The sequence below is a fragment of the Muscardinus avellanarius genome, assembly GCF_963383645.1.
Source record: "Muscardinus avellanarius genome assembly, chromosome: 1".
Taxonomy (NCBI): domain Eukaryota; kingdom Metazoa; phylum Chordata; class Mammalia; order Rodentia; family Gliridae; genus Muscardinus; species Muscardinus avellanarius.
Window position 1 is genome coordinate 135,326,434 of NC_137786.1, and position 23,953 is coordinate 135,350,386.

General features: G+C 38.1%; 2 protein-coding genes across 2 annotated transcripts in view; both read left to right on the forward strand.

Annotated features, from left to right (window-relative positions):
* Positions 1 to 10,926, forward strand: part of LOC308279675 (beta-galactosidase-1-like protein 2) — a gene marked incomplete at both ends in the record, with an annotated part of 59,104 nt that extends 48,178 nt beyond the window's left edge. Inside the window, 2 exons of the mRNA XM_080719793.1 lie at positions 4,016 to 4,079; positions 10,854 to 10,926. Of these exons, the coding sequence (XP_080575919.1) occupies positions 4,016 to 4,079; positions 10,854 to 10,926 (137 nt within the window). The remainder of the gene's footprint in view (positions 1 to 4,015; positions 4,080 to 10,853) is intronic.
* Positions 10,927 to 12,423: 1,497 nt separating this feature from the next.
* LOC308279686 (beta-galactosidase-1-like protein 3) overlaps positions 12,424 to 23,953 on the forward strand; it is a gene marked incomplete at both ends in the record, with an annotated part of 58,305 nt that continues 46,775 nt past the window's right edge. The window contains one exon of the mRNA XM_080719804.1: positions 12,424 to 12,612. Within this exon, the coding sequence (XP_080575930.1) occupies positions 12,424 to 12,612 (189 nt within the window). The remainder of the gene's footprint in view (positions 12,613 to 23,953) is intronic.

Genomic DNA, 23,953 nt, shown 5'->3' on the forward strand with positions numbered 1-23,953 from the left:
ATCACAGGTTTGAAGTCAGACTCAGCAACTTAGGCTCTCAGAAATTTAGTGATACCCTGTTTCCAAATAAAGTAAGTCTGGGGGTGTATACTGGAGGTAGAAGGCCCCTTGGTTTTATGCTCAGTACCACAAAAACAAATTCATGCATGAAATAACAGGCAATTCATATATGATTTGTGTTTTTAGTTTTTAGAGTACAAAAACATCCACTGCCTTCCTTTCATTTTTCCAGTGGTCTTTATATACCATTGGTTTTCCATACCTAGATGAAAACTGCTTCTTAGAGACTACATCAGCCAACTCCTTACCATCTTTGGCATTTGATTCACAGTTCTTGTTGATTCTCTGGTCTACTCCTAGGCTTCCTGAAGCCCAGTTAGAAATGACACTCTTCTGGGTTGGGGTATAGCTCAATGGGAGAGTATGTACTTAGCAGATCCAGGGTTTGATTCTTAGACACACACACACACACACACACACACACAAGACACTTTTCCCTATGGCAAAGTACTGGAGATGTGGCCTCTTGTATTAACCCTTAATAAATAAAGGGCAAAGGTGAAGGGATTTGGGAGATCCTGACTTAAGATGATGGTAAATCTGTGTCTCTCTACAATCCTGGTTCTGAATGAATGAGGTGTAGTACATCCCTGTTAGATGCAGGTAATATACCTCTCACAGTAAAAGTCCTTGCCTTTAAAAGCACAGTGTTTCCTCCCTGAGTGCTGTGGAGGGTGTTAGGTCACTGGAGACATGCTCTCAGAAGAGATTAAGGTAGCTCTTGTAAGACCCCTGAGCTCTCAAAATAGTGAATTGTTGTAAAAGTGAGCCTAAGAGCCAAGTTTGGTGGCTCATGCCTGTAATCCCAGTACTTGGGCAGCAGAGACAGGAGGATCACAGGTTCAAGGACAGTCTCAGCAACATAACGAGACTTTCAGCAACCTAGGGAGACCCTGTTTCAAAACAAGAATTAAAAAATAAAAGGGCTAGCCGGGCGTGGTGGCGCACGCTTGTAATCCCCGCGCTTGGGAGGCAGAGACAGGAGGATCGCGCAGGTTCGAAGCCAGCCGCGCTGGCGTTAGAGATCCTGTTTCAAAAATATAAAATAGGTCTGGGAGTGTAGCCCGGAGGTAGAAGGGCTTCCAGGAACCCCAGTACCACTAAAAAAAAAAAAAAAAAAAAAAAAAAATTAAAAAAAAAATAAAAGGGCTGAGGGTATATCTCAAGGGTAGAATGCCCCTGGTTCAGTCCTCAGTACCATGGAGTGGGAGAGTGAGTCTGGCCATTCAATCACTTTCTGGCTTCCTATTTTACGATCTCTTCCTTCACAAGTGTTCCTGCCATCACCTGTTGTTATGAGGCCAAGTCAGTGGGGCTTGTTCAGTCTTGGACGTTGAGTCTCCCAAACTGTGAGCTACATAAACCTCTTTTCTTTGCAAAGTTAGCCTGCCTCTGATATTTTTTAATGGCAACAGAAGATGGACACTTCTGTTTTGGTAAATGGTTGGGGTTGTTATTTTGCTTTAATGAAGCCATTGAAAAAGATAAGTGAACCTATATTGTTTGGAAATAAATAAATAATATGCCCACAGCATATTAGAGCAGAGTTAAGAGCTCCTCACTTTTGGAGTGTATCAGAATCATCTAGAGAGCCAAGAACAAATGGAGAGGTCCAGGCCTAGGGAAGACACATAGGACCTGGACCTCTGTGCTTTCACCAAGTTCCCTAGGTGACGCTGGTGGGCAGAGGCCACCATAGAGACAAAGGGCAAAGGCACCTTGGGTCCTGGCTCATGGCCTTCCAGCAAACCCCAGGAGGTGTGGCTAATGGGGCGTGGCCCTCCCCCAGTGTCAGCTCTGCATTGCTAAGGTCAGGGTGCCCTGTATTTGTTTTTTTTTTTTTTAAGATTGATTAATTTTAATACATTAAAAATCTTATGGCCAGTAACACTATAAAGAAAGTCAAAATACAGTTAACAAAATACAAGAAAATGTTCACAACATCTACTACAGACAAATGGCTGATGGCTGATAGCTCCAATACACAAAGAACTCTCAAAAGTAGAAAGACAAAAGACCAGAAATCCTTTGGAAGAATAGAAAAAAAGACATGGACAATTTTTTTTTTTGGGGGTGGTATATGGGGAAAAACTTCAAGAATTTCCCCTAAAAACAGGAACAAGACATGGATTTCCAGTATTTGTTCTTTTGAACAGCTATAGTAACTTATCTTTAGTACTGGGAAAATGCTTGAGTGCATCTATAGTCAATTAACATTCCCACCCCTGCAAGTAACCAATAGAACCAGCTCCCTTCTTTCCATTCAAGGAGTCAACCTGATGTCTTCTTGTGGGATTGTGTCTCCCTTCCTAAATGGAAGCCCTTTCTGAAACCTTGCCTGCATTCTCAATTTTGTTTCCTTCATCATCAGGTCAAAAGATCCTAATTTGAGAACCACTCCTTTAGGACACTGGTTCTAAGATAGGGTTGCAGTTTGGAATCGTCTAGAATATTTGTTAAGATATCTGTGTGTAGGTCCTCTCCCTGATAGATCTGATTTGACTGGTATAAAATGTAGCCTGAATATTGTATTTTTATTTACATTTTTATTAATTCATTTTAAAATACTAAAACCCTCTATATGTTTTGTGAAGAGTAAAAAAGTATATTTAAAAATTCAGTGAGAAGTTTGTCATTATTTTATATTTTTGTATGTCTTTAGTTAGCCTAAATAGATAATAACTTGTTCCTCATATCTGCTTCAGATATGAGATATGTAGTGTGTGTGTGTGTGTGTGTGTGTGTGTGTGTGTGTGTGTTTAGTGCTTAGGTTTTTTAACAGAAATAAATGTTAATGCTTAGAAACTGATTACTAATAGTAGTCACTTTATTTCCCTTTCTATATTAGTAATGAATAAAAAATAGGTAGGTCTCAGTTGAGATTTAATTGATTCAAAATAATTTTGAATCACCAAATAATTTTCTTTTGGTGGTACTGGGGTTCCTGGAAACCCTTTTACCTTTGGGCTACACTCACAGACCTATTTTTATACTTTTAAATTTGGAACAGGGTCTCTTAAGCCAGCGTGGCTGGCTTTGAACCTGTGCGATCCTCCTGTCTCCACATCCCAAGCACGGGGATTACAAGTGTGTGCCACTATGCCCGGCCAATCACCAAATCATTTATTGCTAATAAGAAGTATATTTCCTAAATGTGCAAATGATGTGCTAAAATAAAAGTTTTACATCTAATGATTTTACCTGCATGTATTTTGCATGCTTCTCCCTCCAGCCCCTGCCAATTTTGCAGTGCTGATGATCAAACCCAGGTTCTTACATATGCTAAGCAAGCCCTCTACCAGTAAGCTATAGCTCCAGCACTTTTTATATGCTTTTTTTTAAAACATGGGAGAGAAAAGGGTGGCATGTCAGTGAATGTCAGGTCATAACCTTAGTTTTTTTGTGCTGGCAATAATATTGAGCTTCCTTGGGTCCAGGGGCATGTGACAGACATGAAGGAAGTATCTAGTATGGTTTGGAAGTGAAAAGCAGAGAAAATGCTTTAGTCTGTTGCATAGTAAAGCAAGAATTTTAAATCATTACAGACATTTAGGAATTAACATCCATTAGAAGTAAAGCGGTAGACAGGAGTGGTGGCATACACTTATAATCTCAATACTTGGGAGACTGAGACAGGAGGAATACAGGTTCATGGCCAGCCTCAGCAACTTAGGCCCTTTTCAACTTAGTGAGACCCTGTTTAAAAATAAAATAGGGCTGAGAGTGTAGCTTAGGGAGAAAGAATGCCCCTGGGTTCATTCCCTAGTAACACACACACACACACACACACACACACACACACACACACGGAAGTGGTAAAGAAAAGAAGTACAGGCATCTATTTCTAGCCACATCATCTATTCTTACTACTTATAGGATTGTGAACTTATCTATCCAGTTGCTTCTTTGACACTTGGGTACCCTGCCTCACCCTTTCACCTTGCTCCTCTCCCAGTCTGCACCAACTTGCAAATTGTCAGTTCTGGACATCTGTTGGATGCTGGAGCCAGCCGGCAAAAGTATGGGTTCTGAAGAGAGATGTGAGGATGAAGAATTCAACTCTAAGACTTTCTCAGAATATTTAATTCTAACGTGGGGAACTGCCAGCCTACTATCTCTACTGGCCAACCCCTGCTCCTGGGTCAATATTTCTACTGGTCGACGACTACTCCTGGGTCAGTATTCTCTATTGGGCCGACAATGGGTTTATTTTTCTAGAGGTATTTATACAGTTACAGGTCAATCAATATCCTCATGCTATCACCACCAGAATACAATAAAGACCAATCCAAAGCACATATATTACAGGTAGGTTAATCAGTACCCTCATGCCATCACCATCTGATCTTCTCTCAGACCTTTTACTTTGAACATCACCACCTGATCTTCTCTCAGACCTTTTACTTTGAACTTTCCATAACCCCAAACCTTGTTGACTCTGGGCAAAGGACAGTCAGCTGAGTCAGCAATATTCTTTTAGGGAGAAACCTTAATGGCTTCCCACAATACCCCTTTTCTTATTATATTCAAAGAAGACTGTGCCAGTCTTAGGTTGCTTCCTTCAGGTATCAAAGAGTACCTGTCTTTGGATAATACAGAGCTATAAGCTGTATATCCTGTCTTAGGTTTCCTTGTCCCAAGAAAATCTTACCTGTCATTGGCTACCAGCCTCTTAAATGGGAGTACCCTTCAAATGTAAATTGTGCACTTCTGCTGAAAAAATGTTTTCACTTTGTCCTAAGACCACACTTTGTCCCGAGTCACTAATAAACAAGGTATTGGGAATATTATGTAAAATAGGTATTTCAGTAAGACATTTCCTCCAATTAACACTATGATTTTTTTATGTTAAATCAGTTTAACAGAGTAAACAAGTTATTAGTGGGTTAACATTTTTATCTTCTTTCCCTGTGTAACCAGGGCCCCACAAGACCAAACTTTTAATAGCACAGTAGTCTGTAATACCACGGATATCAACTTCAGACATCCCATCTTCATGACATCCTTAGTAAAACATAAAAGTGTACCAGTTTTTTGTCCAAAATAACCAAAAGTACCAATTCTTTGTATAAAATACAGTTACTATCAGTCTTTGTACTATCAATTTTCTGTCCAAAATAATCTTGACATTTTTACCAGTTCTTTGTCCAGTCCCATCTTTTTGACATTTTTACCAGTTCTTTGTCCAGTATAACCAAAAGTTTCTACAGTGGGTGTAAAATACAAAGCAAGAAGTCCCAGAAATTGTGAGTTGTTACTGAAGACAGTGATCTCCTGTTGTTTCCAAACAGCTGGATGAAGTATGGGATGATCTGGAACGTAAGCATCAGTCATCAGCATTAATCTGAGAGTCTTCTATTTTTGCTTGATCCACATGTCACACCAGCCACTCAGATATCCACCGTGCGTTATCTTCATCCTGTGAGAAAACACAAACATGCCCATATTGGTGCAGAGGGTCAGGACCTTTCCAAATTCCTGTACAAGGATCTTTCCATTTTATTAGAGCAAAATTGTTTTTGGAGGATGGATGCCAATATCTATCTGCTGCTGTGCGACCAGTTTTGTCAGCATTCAAGAAATCAAGAATAAAAAGAGCATGATTTAAAGAGTTCTGTGGTGAATGGGGTTATAACTCCCCCTTTTTATTTATTTTCAAAAGGATTGCTTTCAAAGAATTATGGGCTTGTTCTACAATGCCCTGTCCTTGAGGATTATAGGGTATACCTGTAATATGTTGAATGTTGAATACTATATGTATTGCGAAATCGTTTAAAAGCCGTACTAGTATATCCTGAAGCATTATCAGTTTTAATGCAGGTAGGAAGACCTGAGAAAGAAAAACATTTCAAACAATGGGAAATCACATGTTTAGCAGCCTCCCCAGTTTCGGCTGTAGCCATAATAAATCCTGAAAAAAAGTATCAATATACACACGAACATACTTTTGCTTACCAAAGGCAGAAATGTGTGTAACATCCATTTGCCATAGATTATTGGGGACCAATCCCAATGGATTTACACCTAAATGAGGAACAGGTAAATACTCTGGACATATAGGACATTGTTTAACAATTTGTCGTGCTGCTTCTTGAGTAATTTGAAACTGTTTACACAGACCAGCACTCTTCTGATGATGTAAAGAATGTGATCGTTGAGCTTGTACTAATTGAGAGGGACAGACAAATTTTTGTAGCATCATCAGCAATTTGATTACCTTTTGCCAAAGGACCAGGTAAAGCAGAATGTGCTCTTATGTGTCCAATAAAACAAGGATGTTGGCATGATAAGATCTGAGTTTGAATTTGAAGAAATAAATTACCTATCAATTAATTATGTGTATCAATATATGGTAGTTTCCAATGCTTGAAGGGCATTAGCTGTATAAAACTATCAGTATACAAATTAAAAGGTGTATTAGATACATGTTGAAAAACAGCCACTACTGCATGTAATTCTACAACCTGAGTAGATGTAAAAGATGTTTGAATTATAGTACTATGTGTATTAATTACATAAGATACCTTACCATTTGAGGAGCCATCGGTAAATACCAAGACCGCTTGAGATATGGGAGTGGCATGAATTATTTTAGGAAATATAAGAGCATGTTTATTAACAAACTGTAATAGCTTATCATGAGGTAAATGATTGCCAATTTCTCCAATAAAGGATGCAAAAGCAATAGCCCATGAATCAGCATTCTGAAAATGCCATTGTACTTGTTGTTGAGTAAAAGGAACACTAATAAGTGAAGATTCTTTTACAAAATATTTTATAGATTCTGATCTGACAGAACACACTAATCAGGCAACTAATTCCTAGTATGGCATTAAAACTCTGCTTGGAGTAGTGGGTAAATGTATCCACATTAATGGTCCATCCTGCCACAAAACAGCAGTGGGTGTATGTGCCAATGTCAATATATAATCAGCCCATTCTTTAGCATAGTCAATGTACTGTTTTCTTTGACATTCAATAGCCAATTCAACTTTTTAAAGAGAAGCACGTCCTTCCTCTGTTAAGATCTGAGAGGAAGTTGGGTCTGAGTCACCTTTCAAGATATCAAATAGAGGTTTTAATTCTCCAGTAGTAATATTTAAAGATGGTCTTAGCCAATTAATATCTCCTAAAAGTTTTTGAAAATCATTTAAGGTTTTAAAATTATCTTTACATAATTGAATTTTTTGTGGCTTAATAGTCTTGGGATAAAGAATGTTTCCCAAGTAAGTATACAGTAGCTCTCTTTGTACTTTTTCTGGAGCTATAATCAAACCATTATTTTGTAATACAGTTTGTAAGGTAGCATAAGCTGATAACAAAATTCCTTCATCTGTATGTGCTAATATCATCCATATAATGTATCATATATACAGATTTATAAGATCTTCTGACAGTAGCGATAGCCTTTTCAACATATTTTTTACACAGAGTTGGACTACATCATCATTTACAGGGAAATGAATGGAACTGGAGAACATTATGCTGAGTGAGATGAGTCAGTTACAAAAAGTAACACATCGGATGCTCCCCTAATATGTGGAAGCTAGGAAGAAGAGGGTTATAAGAGAACTCTAGATGAAGAAGGAGAAACTATGGGTAAGCAAATAAGGTGACCTGAGGAGGATGGGAGCAGGAAGAGGGAAATTTTCTAATGTACACGATGTACATTCACAAACATATCAAAGTCAATCACTAAGCCAAACATGAAAAGGAGAAAAGAGGGAGGGAATGGGGTGGGAATTCGGGAAGGGCTAAATGAGTGATGTGTGCACGTATGCCTGTGCCATCTTGTACCACATTAAGATGTATAATAACAATGCACCAATAAAAAATAAAATAAATAAGACAATTAATTTGTCTCACTGGCCTGTACTTGTAGTATTATTTGATGTCATTTTCTTTTCTTTCCTTTCTTTTCTTGCATTAATGGAGACTAAACCGAGGGCCTTACACATGTCAGACAAATGCTCTATCACTGGGTTACACCCTAGTTCTCTTATGACACACTTGAGTTCCCTGTGCTTAGAGATTCTAAAACAAAATAGATGCATTGCTATTTTTTATTTCATATATATATATATATATATATATATATGCATTGACTTCATACATCTTAATGGGATAAAAAGCCAGTGTGGATATACATGCACACATCACCCCGTTAAATCCTACCCCCTCCTCATCCCATTCCCTCCCCTTCCCTCCCTCCATGCTTGGCTTAGTGATTGCTATCATTTTTTTTATATTCATCATTTGCTTTAGAGTTTCCTTCTTCTCCCCTCCCATCCCCTCAGTTAGGTTGCCTTGTTTGTTCCTCTACAGGATCTCCTTTTTCACCTGGAGCTCCTCCTATGACCTTAGCTTTCACATATTATTGAAAGCATCCGTTTTCTTTTTTTTTTTTTTTTTGTGACTGACTAACCTTGCTTAGATGCATTGATGTTTTAAAGACCCAAACAAAGGCTTATTCTAGAAAAATGAACAACTGAAAAAATTTGTCTTCAGTTCCCTCACTTTTCTTTCTAAATCATATCAGGGTTTTCTTAATGCTCTACAAAGCTTTTCTAGAAATGGAAATACCAAAGCCTGATGCAGTGGTGCATGCCTATAATTTCAGTACTTGGGAGGCTGAAACGGGAGGATTGCAGGTTCAAGGCCAGCCTTGACAACTTAGTGAGACCTTCAGCAAGTTAACAAGACCCTATTTAAAAATAGTGAAAAATAAGCCAGGCATGGTGGTGCACGCTTGTAATCCCCATGCTTGGGAGGCGGAGACAGGAGGATTGTGCAGGTTTGAAGCCAGCCTCTCTGGCTTAAGAGACCCTGTTTCCAAATAAAAATATAAAATAGGTCTGGGAGTGTAGCCCGGAGGTAGAAGGGTTTCCAGGAACCCCAGAAGAACCCCCTAAAAAATAGTGAAAAATAAAAAGAGCTGGGGAGGTCTAGCTCAGAGGTAGAATAATACCCCTGGGTTCAAATCCCAGTACAAAAATTAGAGCTGGGATGTAGCTCAGGGATAGAAAGCACCTAGTTTAAATCCTCAGTAACACAGTAACAGAGAGAGAGGGAGAGGGAGAGAGAGAGAGAGAGAGAGAGAGAGAGAGAGAGAGAGAGAGAGAGAATGAATGAGCATAATCATAATGACACACCTGTTATGTTTGTGGGGTTTTAGACTTTTCAATATATTTTGCTAAAATCTTTTGTAAATACAATTCTCCTCAGTGTAATAAAAAATAAAAGTTTAGGGCTGAGAGTGGAGCTCAGTGGTAGAACACTTGCTTAGCATGTGCAAAGCCCTGGTTTAGATCACCAGCATTGTAATAAAAAAATAATAAATAAAGCACTAGTATAAGTTTTTCAGCCATCATCATGTCTGTAAGTATGTTCTTAGCTTTTTCCTGGGTCTCCCATATTGCATCTTGGGGAGCAACAGGAAACTTCAGAAAAATTACTCATCACTCAGAGCAATGTCATTTATTTTGGAATTACAGCAACCCGACCCTCTGTCTTAATATTTTATTTTTCATATATTATTTGAAATCATTATTACAATGATTTTGCATATGCATTATGTTTTGAAAACTAGATTCTCTATCTCATTCTTTTCCTACTAAAATCAGATTAAATGTAGAAAAACATTGCCAGGTGTGGAGGCACATGCTTATAATCCCAGCATTCAGGAGGTGGAGGCCAGAGGATTGCAGTTTGCAGATAGCCCCAGTTATTTAGAGAGGCTTTTCACTACTCAGTGAGACCCTGTTTAAAAAATAGAAAGACTAAAAACTGGGGCTGGGGTGTAGCTTGGAGGTGTACCTCAGAGGTACAATGCTTCTGGGTTCTATCCCTGATACCTCTTTTAAAAAATGTAGAAAAACATGACAGTTCTTGACTTCTGGTTCCTGACAAGGTGCTGTACTAGCAGGTCCCAGTCTTACCCCACAGATGCTTGGATGCTATAACCAGCTGTGAGCTAGTGTAACAGTTGTCTTTCCAATGTACAGCTGTTTCTTTAAAATTTGAAAATTTTCAGGAGACTAAGTCATTATCCTTCTAACCTGTTCTCCAAGTTATTTCTCCTTCTTAGCTTCCTACAGGTCATCATCTCATGCTGAGAACAAAAGCTGAAGGAAAACTCCTTCAAAGCCCTGGGCCTGGGCCAGGAGGATGCAAAAGAACAGAATTACACATACTTCTGGTCTATACACATTTCTGCCTCTTTCTTCGCTTTAGTTCTTCCCCTATTCGATCCTAATGCTTCTATCGGTTTGGGAAAGGCAGAATAGTTGTCTTCCTGGTTGGACCAAACTGCAAATATATTCATTACAGGCTATAAACTTATTGTAAATCTCATTGTTTTTATTTAGCAATGTAGCACCTATTAAACTTTTTTACTATAATAGAATTCAATCAAGAAGACAACTAAGTCAGGCGTGGTGGCTCATGCTCGTAATCTCAGCATTCAGGAGGCTGAGACAGGAGGATATGGTTCGTGGACAGCCTCAGCTACTTAGGCCCTCTGCAAGAGGGCCAGTTTCAAAATAAAGACTAAATAATAGGGCTGGGAGTGTAGGCCAGAGAAAGACAATCTGAGGTCCAGCATCTCAGTGCTGTCGTCAGGTGTTTCCAGGAGCTTTAGGTTTAATAGAGGAAGAATTGGGGCATGGGACTCGAGGTATGCATACTTAAGCAGTTTTGGTCAAACTGTTGGTCATTCTCTGAATTCTGCTTCTGTGAGGCGGCTGGGAAGAAGTCCTTGTCACTTGAGGGAATATTTTCCCCTTGCTGCCCAGGATGTTTGTCAGTCCTGTGATCCTGGAAGGGGGTTCTGACTGGAGACTCCTGGGCATCAATCCAGTGGTCTGAAACAGGATGCTGCACATCTTGCTGCAGTTTTGAAGGAGACATGAGAGGTTAGATAAATTTAGGGCTAATAAACCTTGTATTACTCATTTTATTTTTATTTATTTATTTATTATTTTTGGTGCATTATATTCATACATCATATTGGGGTAAAAAACTTGCATGTACATGCATGTACACATCACCAACTTAACCCCTACCCAATTCCCACCCTATTCCCTCTCCATCCCTCCTTCCCTTGCTCGGCTTAGTGGTTGACTTTGATATGTTTAAGTACATTGTGTGTTTTAGAGGATTTCCTTCTTCCCCCCTACCATCTCCTCATTTAAGTTGTCTTGTTTGCTCCCCTATAGGATTTCCTTTTTCAATGAGAGTTCCTCCTATGACCCATTTCTCTGTAACTTTCACATATTAGGGAAAGCATCTGATTTCTTATTTTTTGTGACTGACTAATCTCATTTAGCATAATGTCCTCCAGTTCCATTCATTTTCCTGAAAATGATGTAATTGAATTTTTTTAATGGCTGAGTAAAATTCCATTGTGTACATATCCCACAGTTTTGTAATCCATTCATCTTTTGATGGACATCTTGACTGGTTCCATAGTTTGGCTATGGTGAATTGTGCAGCTATGAACATAGATACACGTGTGCTAGTTTGGTAGTTTGGTATTACTCATTTTAAATGAACAACCCATAAATGATTAACATGCCTACATGCAGAGCTGAGTAGGGGCCTGATCTGAAGTTCAAGGCAATAAAGAAGATAGATACAAAATAAAGGCAGAAATGCCACTCTTTATCCTGCTGTTAGTTGCCCATTAGGCATTGGCAGGCTGAAGAGTCATTGCTTTTATTAAAGGCAGCCTCTTTAAGTCCCTGTTACCAGAACAGTGTTAGAAAGGGAAGGATCAAGAATTTCTCAAGAACAATGGGACACCTTGGCTCACAGAAATGTGGTTTGGGAAGAAGAATAAAAAGGCAGGGATAAAAAAATAATAAACTTTTGTTTCTTCATGTGGTCACCCATGGTATGGAGGGGCAGCTGTACTGAAATACCAAAAATAAAAAAATGCCAGTGGAATTTTATACCACTGGGTATAAAAGGAGATGCAAACTAATAAGAAAAAAATATATATATACAATTGTTTGGTTATTGTAATCTGAGATTAAAAGGGAATACTGGGTTTGATCTTGATGCCAGACAAAGCTCAGATTTAGTCAGTCTGAGCTTTGACCATCGGCATTAAAGCTCTCCCCTTCAAACAAAGAAAACATATACAGGGATAAAAAATAGTACCTCTAAGCCTTGTGGTTACAAAGAAGATAGTCAATGTGCAGAAAGAGCAAAAACAATAAACTTTTGTAATTAGAGGGACTAATACAAAAGAATCATTTCAGATGTAGGTCATATCATCAGACTCTTTTACTTAAATGTGTTCTGAAAGTAACTTATTTAGGAGCAGTCTTTTTGATTTTGAATAGTACTGAGGAAGAGCATATGTGGGTTGATGGAGGACACACCACTCATCGTGGACCAATCACCGATGGATATGTGCAATCCAAACACATGGAAGGTTATTTCCAAGAAAGGAGCTACCTGGTGGACTGGATAGAAGCCATGGTAAAGCCTTTCTACCCTGCAAAGTGGAATGTCTGGTTTCCTATGATTGTCAAGTGGAGCACCCAGGTGAAGCAGCTAAAATACTTTATATGCCATCTGGGACTGGCTCTGTGATGTCGAGGATATCCACCTGGTGCGTATGCCCATTAACCAGATCATGGTAAAGGCAATGGTTAAGGGACTCCTTTTTGCATGGGCAGCCCTGTAACCTTACTGCTACATAATCAAACTGCTCTCAGACAAACCTTATTTGCACTCAGCTTCCCCTCATGGGGCTTACAGATACTAATAAAAACATTAGGTTAGCCGGGCGTGGTGGCGCACGCTTGTAATCCCCGTGCTTGGGAGGCAGAGACAGGAGGATCGCGCAGGTTCGAAGCTAGCCGCGCGCGCTGGCTTAGGAGACCCTGTTTCCAAATAAAAATGTAAAAATAGGTCTGGGAGTGTAGCCCGGAGATAGAAGGGCTTCCAGGAACCACAGTACCACCCAAAAAAACCAAAACACCCCCCCCAAAAAAAAACCCATTAGGTTAATTTTCTGGAGCACGGGGAAAGAGAAAAGGGAGAGGTAAAGGACTCATTCCAAGAAGATGAAAAGTTTCAAATGTTTAAAAAAAAAAGAAATAAGAAGGTTGATGGGGTAAAAACATTAGTTTTTTGAGGAACCACTATACTGATCTCCATAGTGGTTATATTGATTTACAATCCCATTAGTGTGTAAGTATTCCCATGCCCTGCATTCTCATAGCACATGTTGTTGTTGTTGTTGTTGTTATTATTATTATTATTATTATTATTATTATTATTATTATGTGTATTCTGGAATGAGATGAAATATCAGTGCCGTTTTGATTTGCATTTCCCTAATTGCTAGGAATGTTGAAATTTGTTCCATGGATCTGTTGGTTATTTGTATTTCTTCTTTTAATAAATGCTACTTAGTTCAATTGTTCATGTTAAGTTTTTTGAATTTTTTATGTTTGAATTCTATATCAAAGAATTTCTCCCATTCTGTAGGTTGTCTCTTCATAGTTGATTGTTTCCTTTGCTGTTCAGAAGCTCTTTAATTTGATGTCATCCCATTTATTAAATTTTTGTTTTATTTCCTGAGTGTTAGGAGTGTTATTGAGGAAGTTGATGCTTTTTTTTTTTTTTTTTTTTGCAGTACTTGGGATGGAACCCAGGGGCATTCTACCTACCTCCAAGTGATACTCTGAGGCCTATTTTTATTCTTTATTTTGAAACAGGGTCTCATTGAGTTGCAAGGGCTTCACTAAGTAGCTGAGGCTGGCTGTGAACTGCAATCCTCCTGTCTCAGCCTCCCAAATGCTGGGATTACAAGCGTGTGCTACCATACCCCACTTCTCTTCAAGGTTTTGTAAAGTTTCTGGTTAAATTCCTAGGTCTCTGCTATATTTTTAATTGGTTTTTGTACAGGATGAGAGGTAGGGATCTAGTTGCATTCTTTTGCATATGGATATCTATTTTCCCATCACTATTTGTTAAAAAGGATGTCTTTTCTTCAACATATGTTTTTGACATTTTCAACAAGGATCAGATGACTATGTCTGTGTGAATTTGTCTCTGTGTTTCCTATTCCATTTCTTTGTTTTATGTGCCTACTTTATGCCAACATCGTGCAGTTTTTATTACTCTAGCTTTGTAGTTTAATTTCAAGTTGGGAATTATGATGCCTTTAGCATTGCTTTTATTTCTCAGGATTGCTTTAGCTGCTTTGAGTCTTGAATTCTTTTGTATAAACTTTAGAACTGTTTTTCTAATTCTGTGAAGATGGCCATTGGAATCTTGGTGGGAATTGTATGGAATCTGTATATTGCTTAAGTAAGATGATCATATTAACAATATTATTCCGTTTATACAAGACCATGAGAAACCTTTCTGTCTTCTAGTGTCTTCTTGAATTTATTTCTTTGTGTTCTATAATTTTCATCATAGTGGTCCTTTACTTCCTAGGCATTTAAATTTTTTGAGGCTATGCATATGAAATTGTTTTCTTGATTTCTTTTTCAATTCATTATTGGTAGATATAAAATTATTTATTTTTATATACTGATTTTGTATTCTGTTACTTTGTTGTATTTGTTTATCAGCTCTAGAAGACTTCTCGTGGAGTTTTAGGATATTTTAAGATCATGTCATCTGCAAATAGTGATAATTTGACTTCTTCCTTTCCTATCTGTATCATGTTTATTTTATTTTATTCCCTAATTTCTCTGGTTAAAATTTCAAGCATATATTAAATAGAAGTAGAGATAATCGATATCCATGTCTTGTTCCTAGTTTTTAGATGAAATGCTGTCAGTTTTTCTCCATTAAGTATGATGTTGACTTTGGTTTGTCATATAAAGCCTTTATAAAGTTGAGGTAAGTTACTTCTATCCATACTTTCTTCCGTGTTTTTTCATAAATAGATGCTGTATCTTCTCAAAGATTTTTTTCCCTGCATCTCATGAGATGATCATATAATTTTTATCCTTTCTTTTTATCTATGCAATGATTTGGGCATGTAAACACTGGAATGAAACAACTTGATTGTGATATGAAATATTATTGTATTTTTAATGTAATTAGCTAATATATTTTTTTTGGTGGTACTGGGGATGGAACCCTTCTACCTTTGGGCTATACTCCCAGACCTATTTTTTATATTTTATTTGTAAACAGGGTCTCTTAATCCAGTAAGGCTGTCTTTGAACCTGTGCGATCCTCCTGTCTCCGCTTCCCAAGCCCGGGGATTACAAGCTGCACCACCAGGCCCGGCGGCATATAAGTATTTTAAGTGATCCATAATGACCCTATGATCTCAGAGCTATCTCTGGTGATATCTCCTTTTTCATCTGTAATTTTTTAAATTTGTGTTTTCTCTCTCTTTCTTTTGCTTAGATTGGATAAAGGTTTATCAATATTGTTTACTTTTTAAAAGATCAACCTTTTCTTTCTTTTTTAATTTTTTTAAAAATTCATTTATTATTAGTGCATTGTAACTATAGATCTTAATAGAATGCAAGATGGTAGAGGCAGCATACAGGCACACATCATTCATTTAGCCCTTACCCAGTTCCCACCTCACTGCCTCCCCTCCCTCCTTCTCATGTTTGGCTTAGTGTTTGACTTTCATATGTTTGTGAATGTGCATTATGTACATAAGGGAATTTCTCTCTTCCCCTCTTCCATCCTTCTCAGTTAGGTTGCCTCATTTAAGGCTTCTCCTTCTTTGTCTTGAGTTCTTCCTATGACCCATTTTCTCCCTAGCTTCTGCATATTAGGAAGAGCATCGGATTTTTTACTTTTTGTGACTGACTCATCTCACTTAGCATAATGTTCTCCAGTTCCACTCATTTCCCTGTAAATGACATAATTTTGTTCTTTTGTAGGGCCGAGTAAAATTCTATTGTGTATATATCCCATAGTTTTGTAATCCATTCAACTGTTGATGGACATCTTGGCTGGTTACAGAGTTTGACAATTGTGAATTGTGTGGCTATGAACATAGATAGATACACATACATTAGTTTGGTAGTTTGATTTCCATTCTTTTGGGTAGATACCCAGAAGTGGTATTGCTGTATCATACAGTAGGTTCATTACCATTCTTCTGAGGATCCTCCATATTGTTTTCCAAAGTGGTTGCACTAATTTGCAATCCCACTAACAATGTATTAAGAGTTCCCACTTCTTCACATCCTCGGCAGCATTTGTTGTTGTTTGTGTTTTGAATGATTGCCATTCTAGTAGGAGTTAGGTAAAATCTCAGGGAAGTTTTGATTTGCATCTCTCTGATTGCTAATGATGTTGAGCATTTTTTCATACATTTACTCACCATTTGAATTTCTCTTTTTGTGAAGTGTCTATTTAGTTCACTTGCCCATTTTTTAAATTGAGTTATTTGTTTTCTTAGTGCTGAGTTTCTTGAATTTTCTGTATATTCTAGATATTAGTCCTCTATTGGAGGGATAGTTGGCAAATTTTTTCTTCTATTCTGTTGGCTCTCTGTTGAGATTCAATTGCTGTACAGAAGAAACTCTTCAGTTTAATGCAATCCCATGTATTGACCCATTTTTTAGTTTCTTGTGCCTTTGAGGTCTTGTTGAGAAAGTTTTACTTGTGTTTATGTGTTGAAGTGTTGGATCTATGCCCTATTCAAGGAGCTTCAAGGTTTCTGGTGTTTGATCCATCTTGAATTGACTTTTGTGCAGGGTGAGAAAGTGGGGTTTACTTCCATTTTTCTGCATATAGTTAACCAGTTTTGCCAACACCATTTGTTAAACAGGCTATCTTTTTTCCAGTGTATGTTTTTGGCCCCTTTGTCAAAAATCAATTGGTTATGTGTCGATTTGTTTTTGAGTTTTTTATTCTTCTCCATTGGTCTATATGTCTGTTTTTGTGCCAATACCATGTTGTTTTTATGACTATTGCTTTGTAGTATAGTTTGAAGTCAGACATTGTGATGCCTCCTGCATGGTTCTTATTTCTGAGAACTACTTTGGCTATTCTGGGATTGTTGTTCCAAAGTAACTTAAGGACTGATTTTTCAATGTCTGTGAGGACCTTGGTAATTTAATGGGTATTGCGTTGAATCTGTAGATCACTTTTGGAAGGATGGCCATTTTTTTTGTGTGTGGTACTGGGAATTGAGCCCAGGGTCATTCTACCACCAGGCTACATCCACAGCCTGATTTTTTATTTTTTATTTTGAAACAAGGTCTCACGAAGTTGCAAAGGGCCTCACTACATAGCAGAGGCTGGCCATGAATCCATATCTTCCTGTCTCAGCCTCCCAAGTACTGGGATTACAAACGTGGGCCATCATCCCCAGCAAGAATGGCCATTTTGATATTTATTCTGCCTATTCAAGAACATGGAAGATCTTTTCATTTTCTAAGGTCTTCTTTGATTTATTTTTTCAATGTTTTATAATTTTTTTTGTAGAGGTCTTTTCCCTTCTTGGTTAGGTTTATTCCTAAATATTTTTTCTGTGGGATATCCTGAGTGGAAATGTTTTCTGGATTTCTTTGTTAGTGGACTTTTGGTTGGCATACAGAAAAGCTTCACTGATCTTTTGAATTTTTAAAAATTTTTTCTATTTTATTGTTTTCAATAATTTCTTGCATTCTACTGGTTTTAGAAATGGTTTGTTCTTGTCTTCCTACAACACTTAAATGCACCATTAGGTTGTTTATCTGGGGTCTTTATGATTTTTTAAAGCAGCCACTCATAGCTCTTACCACCTTCACGGTGTCCTAGAGATTCTGCTCTGCTATCTCTCTAGTCTCACTTGACTCTAGGAATTTCTAAATTTCTCCCTTAATTTATTTTTGGATCCCTTTATTATTCAAAAGTATGTGTTTGGATGGGTGCAGTTGCACATGTCTGTAAACCCAGTACTTGGGAAGATGAGACAGAAAGATTGAAGGTTTGAGGCTAGCTAGTGGTAACTTAGTGAGACCTTGTTTCAAAATCAAAACAATAAAAAGTACTGGAATGTAGCTCAGAGTTAGAACCCCCCTGAATTCACTTCCTAGTACCACACACAAAAATGTGTAATGTTTATTTTTGTTGTTCCTATGTTTTTTCTTACTGCTAATTTCTAATTTTACTCCATTATTATCTTATACAATAGAAGAAATTATACCCTTTTTTTGTATTTGTCAAGACATGCTTTTTTGCCTAAAATATGGTCTATTTTGAAGAAGGTTCCATGAGCAGCTGAGAAAAAAGTGAATTTGGCTGTTTGGGGATGAAATATACTATTGCACCAGTGGTGAAATTTCTAGATCCTAATGTTCTCATTTGTTTTAATTTAACCTTGTCATAGGACAAGTTTGTGCCAAAAAGCTCAAATAGAGTTTCTTGTAAACTGACTCATGTGCCAGAGAATTATCATTTTCATCAAACCTGTAATCACTTAATTGTCAAGAACTTCATGGCCCATCTTCTGCGTGGGTAAACTCATGTCTTGATGGATGGAAGATGAAAGGCCAATGTGGGCTAGGAATTTTAATGGTACCTTTGTTGATACGTAATTAGCCAGACATAAAACATTGACCCATTCCTCTTAATATATATCATGGATTAAAGAGAACATTGTCAGAGGCGGTAGCCTTTCTGGATGGCCATCATTTGTTCGGTGTTCTCTCTCCCCTGTGAATTGGAGTAAGTATAGGTGAAATGTAATTAGAAGTGTATACCTTAATCATAATAGTTTATATAACAAAATATTCTGCAAAGGCTTTGGCTACACAACAGAATTTAAAAAATTCTCTTGCTAAAGTTGTACTAGATAATAAGATTGCTCAAAATTACCTGCTGGCTGAATCTGTGAAGTTGCTGACATTTCTTACTACGTGTGTGTGTGTGTGTGTGTGTGTGTGTGTGTGTGTGTGTTTGGGGATAGAATCTAGGAGTGTTCTGCCTCCAAGATTTACCTCCAGCCTTATTTTATTTTCAAATTTTGAAATAGGGTCTCACTAAGTTGCTGAGGGCCTCATTAAGTTGCTGAAGCTGGCCTTGAACTTAAGATTCTCCTGTCTCAGTCTCCCAGGTACTGATATTACAAGTTTGTGCTACACCTGGGTATTAGAAAGACTCAGTTGAAGGAAATCTGTGTTTTCTTTTTTCCTTTTTGATACTGGGGACAGAACCAGGGGCATTCTACCTCTACACTACACTCTCAGCTCTCTTGATTTTTTTGTTTGGAAATAGTGTCTCACTAGGTTGCTGAGAGTCTCACTGTGTTGTTGAGGCTAGACTTGAACTTGCGGTCCTTCTGTCTCAGCCTCCCAAGTACAGGGATTACAGGCCTGTGCCACCACACCCAGCTAGTTGCTTAGGAAATCTAAGAATAAACTGCTTGGTTAAAGCAAGTAGATTCCTCATCTGGCTCTTTCTTTAATCTAGTTGATTCTAGTTGATTTGGTTTATGCGGGGCCTGGCTAAAAAGCATATTCCAAACTCATTGAATTGCTCTTTTAATATTCATAACAGTTTTTTGGTATGCAATACACTCTCAGAAGTTTTAAATGTTTGCATGCAGTCACCTATGGGTCATCAAATATTCTCTCTCCAACTGGAATGAGAAAACCCCTCAAAATACATTACAATGAGGAATGACGTGTTGAGAGCACACAGAATGAGAGTAGCTGAGAGCAGCACTGATGCCCAAGTTGTGGTCACACTCTCTCTTATGTGACAACCTGACCAAGGTGGTGGTGGGGATAATTTTTAAAATGATGGGAAGCCATTGCTTTGGACTGAGTTCCTCCATTGGGCCTCCAGAAAAAAAAATGGAGACATCCATTCTGTCACATAAAGGAAACTTTAAAAATAAAAACAGGTAGCTCCTCAAACAGACCATTGTTTTGCCCTGGAAGCTAAATATTCCAATCTACCCGAGTCAGCATAATAAGGAAGTGTTCTCTGCTTTAACTTATACCCTTCCACCCTAAAAAAAAAAAAAAAAAAAAAAAAAAAAAAAAAAAAAAAAAAAGCCTGAAGTCAACTGATCTTAACCTATCAGTCCTTTTTTTTTAAAAAAAAATATTGTTGTGTTTTCTTTTATCCCCTTTACAAGACCCACTGCTTTGCTACTTGAGACCAAATAAATCCACTTATGATGATAACAGAAAATGATACCAATTTCCAAATTCTTGGTCAGTCTCTCAAAAAATATTAAGAGGTTGGCCAAAATGGGGAATTATTAAATTATTTTTTCTAAAGAAAACTCTGTTTCTATTTAAAGTTTGGCCTAAAGGCTTTTCTGTACACTGTGAGCTATAATTTACCTTGATAAAGAAATAGAATGTAATGTACTCTTGTAACAAGTAGCTGATTCTTGACCAGTCACAAATGCTCAACTGTTCAAATCATGTTCAAAAAGACCATCAGCTGTTTCTGTGCCTTGCGCCCCTTTTCTTTTTGCCACCTTCCTCCCTCCCTCCCTCCCTCCCTCCCTCCCTCTCTCCCTCCTTCCTTCCTTCCTTCCTTCCTTCCTTCCTTCCTTCCTTCCTTCCTTTCATTTCTTACTGTCTTTCTATGTAAACTGGCCTTGTGGTGGGGTAGAGTCTTCTGAGTCATTTTTGGTCTGGTACCCAAATCTGAAATTACCAATAAAACAAATTAAAGATCTAGCTGGGCATGGTGGTGCACACTTGTAATCCCAGAATTCGGGAGGCTGAGACTGGAGGATCGTGGTTCGCGGCCAGCTTCAGCTACTTAGTGAGGTCCTCCACAACTTAGTGAGACCCTGATTCAAAATAAAGAATAAAAAACAGGGCAGGGGGTGTAGCTCAGAGGTCAAATGCCCCTGGGTTCCATTCCCAGACCCGCAAAAACAAACAAACAAACAAACAAACAAACAAAAAACCTCTGTCACTTTGTTTTAATTTTCTCTTTTAACACTAGTATGGTCGGCATAGCTTGACTACACCAGTTTCACAAATGACTTGGTGTCTTTGATGGCTAGGCCTGCCCTCTGCTTGTGGCCCAAACTCATTTCCCGTGATCTGGAGGCCTTCCTTATTCTGAGCCCCATGTTTCACATCCTGGGTTGCCCTCACATTAGCAGAACCCAACCAGGCTTTGGTGGAGCACGTTTGTAATCTCAGCATTCAGCAGGCTGAGATTGGAGGATTGCGGTTCTTGGACAGCCTCAGCTACTTAGTGAGGCCCTCTGCAACTTAGTGAGACCCTGTTTAGAAATAAAGAATAAAGAATAAAGAATAAAGAATAGGGCTGGGGGTGTAGCTTGGAGGTAGAATGTCCCTGGGTTCCATCCTCAGTACCACACACACACACACACACACACAAAACACCAAATAAATAAACATTAGCAGAACCCAGTCCTCCTCTTGCTACTGCCTACATCATTTGTTTAGTCTAAAATTCTTACTGAGACTTGTTATGTCAGGCAGGCTTTAGGTGCTAGCATCCAATAGGAAACTAGACATTCATAATCTCTACCTTTATAGAGCATAGATTTGTGGAACTTGAATAATAATGAGTTTCACATATGTTGGCTTAGTGGTGTTCAAAAAGTGGAGTTGAAATCAAGTTCATAACTCACACTGGCATTTCAGAGAAAGGAATGGTGTTTGAGCTAAGGGTCCTGGAGAAAGCAAAGCGCTGGCCTCAAATTTCCCTTATGTTGATAAAGGAGAAAAATTATGGGACCATTTCTAGTCATTTCTCATAAAGTTAGAGAGTGCAGAGCATTAGCCATGTGGGGTGGTGGCACAGTTTATGAACATCTTCTGTATCTTGACATAGAATTGATTTTCTAACTATTTTATTTGCTGATGAGGGCAAGAAGATCTCCTGTACTATACTGTATTGATAGAAACACTGGTTACTTTTTATTCTCTGGAGTGTAATCTTTAAATTCCTGAATGAGCCAGACGTGGTGGTGCATACTTGCAATCCCAGCATTCGGGAGGCTGAGACCAGAGGATCACGACTCATGGACAGCCTTAGCTACTTAGTGAGGCCCTCCGCAACTTAGTGAGACCCTGCTTCAAAAAATAAAAATAAAAAATAGGGCAGGAGTGTATCTCAGAGGTCTAATGCCCCTGGGTTCCATCCTCAGACCCATAAAAATAAATAAATAAATAAATAAATAAATTTCTGAATAAAGTTTTATTTTACCTAATTACTGTGGAAAAATGTATGTTCTTCCACTGTTTTCCCACCAAAAATCATATTCGGTGCATCTATTATGAGAAACTAAAATGGCTCACCTAAGTATTACTGTGTACATGTCAGAATGCATTCCTTCATGAGTTATGTTCTGTAATACTACCATTCTATAAATGGACAATTCGGTTGCTAGTCATAAAGCAATTAGTCCTTTGACTCTCTGCTCTTGACATCAATTATTTTAAAAATCGTGATATTTAACAAATTAATTTTTGTCTTAACTGTAAAAATTTTGTTAATGTGTATTAATTGTGCAAATTAATGAGTTTTACTGTGACATTTTCATACATATAAATATCATGCAATAATCATGCTCATCCTGCCTTCTACCCTCTCTTGCCCTTGCCACTAGCCTCATTCCCATTCACTAATAGTTCCTCTTCTAAGTTTAGGTCATCTAATATGTATGTATACACACACACACACACACACACACACACACACACACACACACACATATATATATATATATATATACATATACATGTATATATATGCATGTTTTGTATTAGTTTTCTCATGTGAGAAAAAATGTATGATACTTGTATTTCTGTGTCTGGCTTATTTCTCTTAGCATGATGTTTACCAGTTTTATTCATTTTCCTGTAAATGACAAGATTTCCTCCTCCTCCTCCTCCTCCTCCCCCTTGTATGTATGTGTATGTGTGTGTGTGTGTGTGTGTGTGTGTATGTGTGTGTGTTTGTGTTTGTGTGTGGTGCTGGGGATTGAGCCCAGGGACATTCTACCTCTGAGCTATAACTCCAGCTCTATTTTATTTTTTTCTTTGGAAACAGGAACTTACTAAGTTGTTGTGACCCTCACTATATTAATGAGGCTATCCTTGAACCTGTAATCTTCTAGTCTCAGCCTCCCAAGTACTGGTATTACAGGCATATACTTCTACATTGGGCCTGGATTTCATTCTTCTTTATGGCTGAATAATACTCTATTGTGGCTCTTTCTCTCTCTCACTTTCTCCCTCTCTCTCTCTCTCTCTCTCTCTCTCTCTCTCTCTCTCCCCTCTTTCTCTCTGTTGGTCTTGGGAATTGAACCCAGGGTCTCATGCCTATTAAGCATATGTTTTACTGAGATGTATCCTTAGCCCAGTAAATTAATTCCAGAATGCATTGAGGAACTTGTTTATCTAGCTCTTACAGCGGGAACACACTAAAACAAGAAAACATCCATAGGCTCAGGAAGTAGATTTGTGGTTATCATGTGCTGGGCAGGGAGAGCAAATAGGGAGTGATGACTAATAGGTATGGGGATTTTTTTTAGAGTGAAGTGATAAAAATGTCCTGGACTTAATGATGATGATTGTACAACCTTATCAATATGCCCAAACCACTGAATTAAGTACATTTTATAGATGTGAATGGTATCTGTTTAAAAAAAAATGGATGAAGACCCCCAAAATTTTTCAAGAGGCACAAACATCTAATTCAAAAAGCTAATTAAATTAAAACACTTCCATCACTCCCAGTGTGATCTTTATTAAGGCATTTCAGTCATTTTGTTGAAACTAGGTAATTGTATCTGAGACTCCTCCATTTTAGTTTGAACTGAGCACTAAAACTAAGGAAGAACTGATGGAGGCAGCTGTGGGTGGGGGAAAAACTACCTTTGGGGGAAACCCATTTAGAGTTGGAGCCAATTATGAGACATGAAATTCAACTCTATTCACCAGAGGCCGGA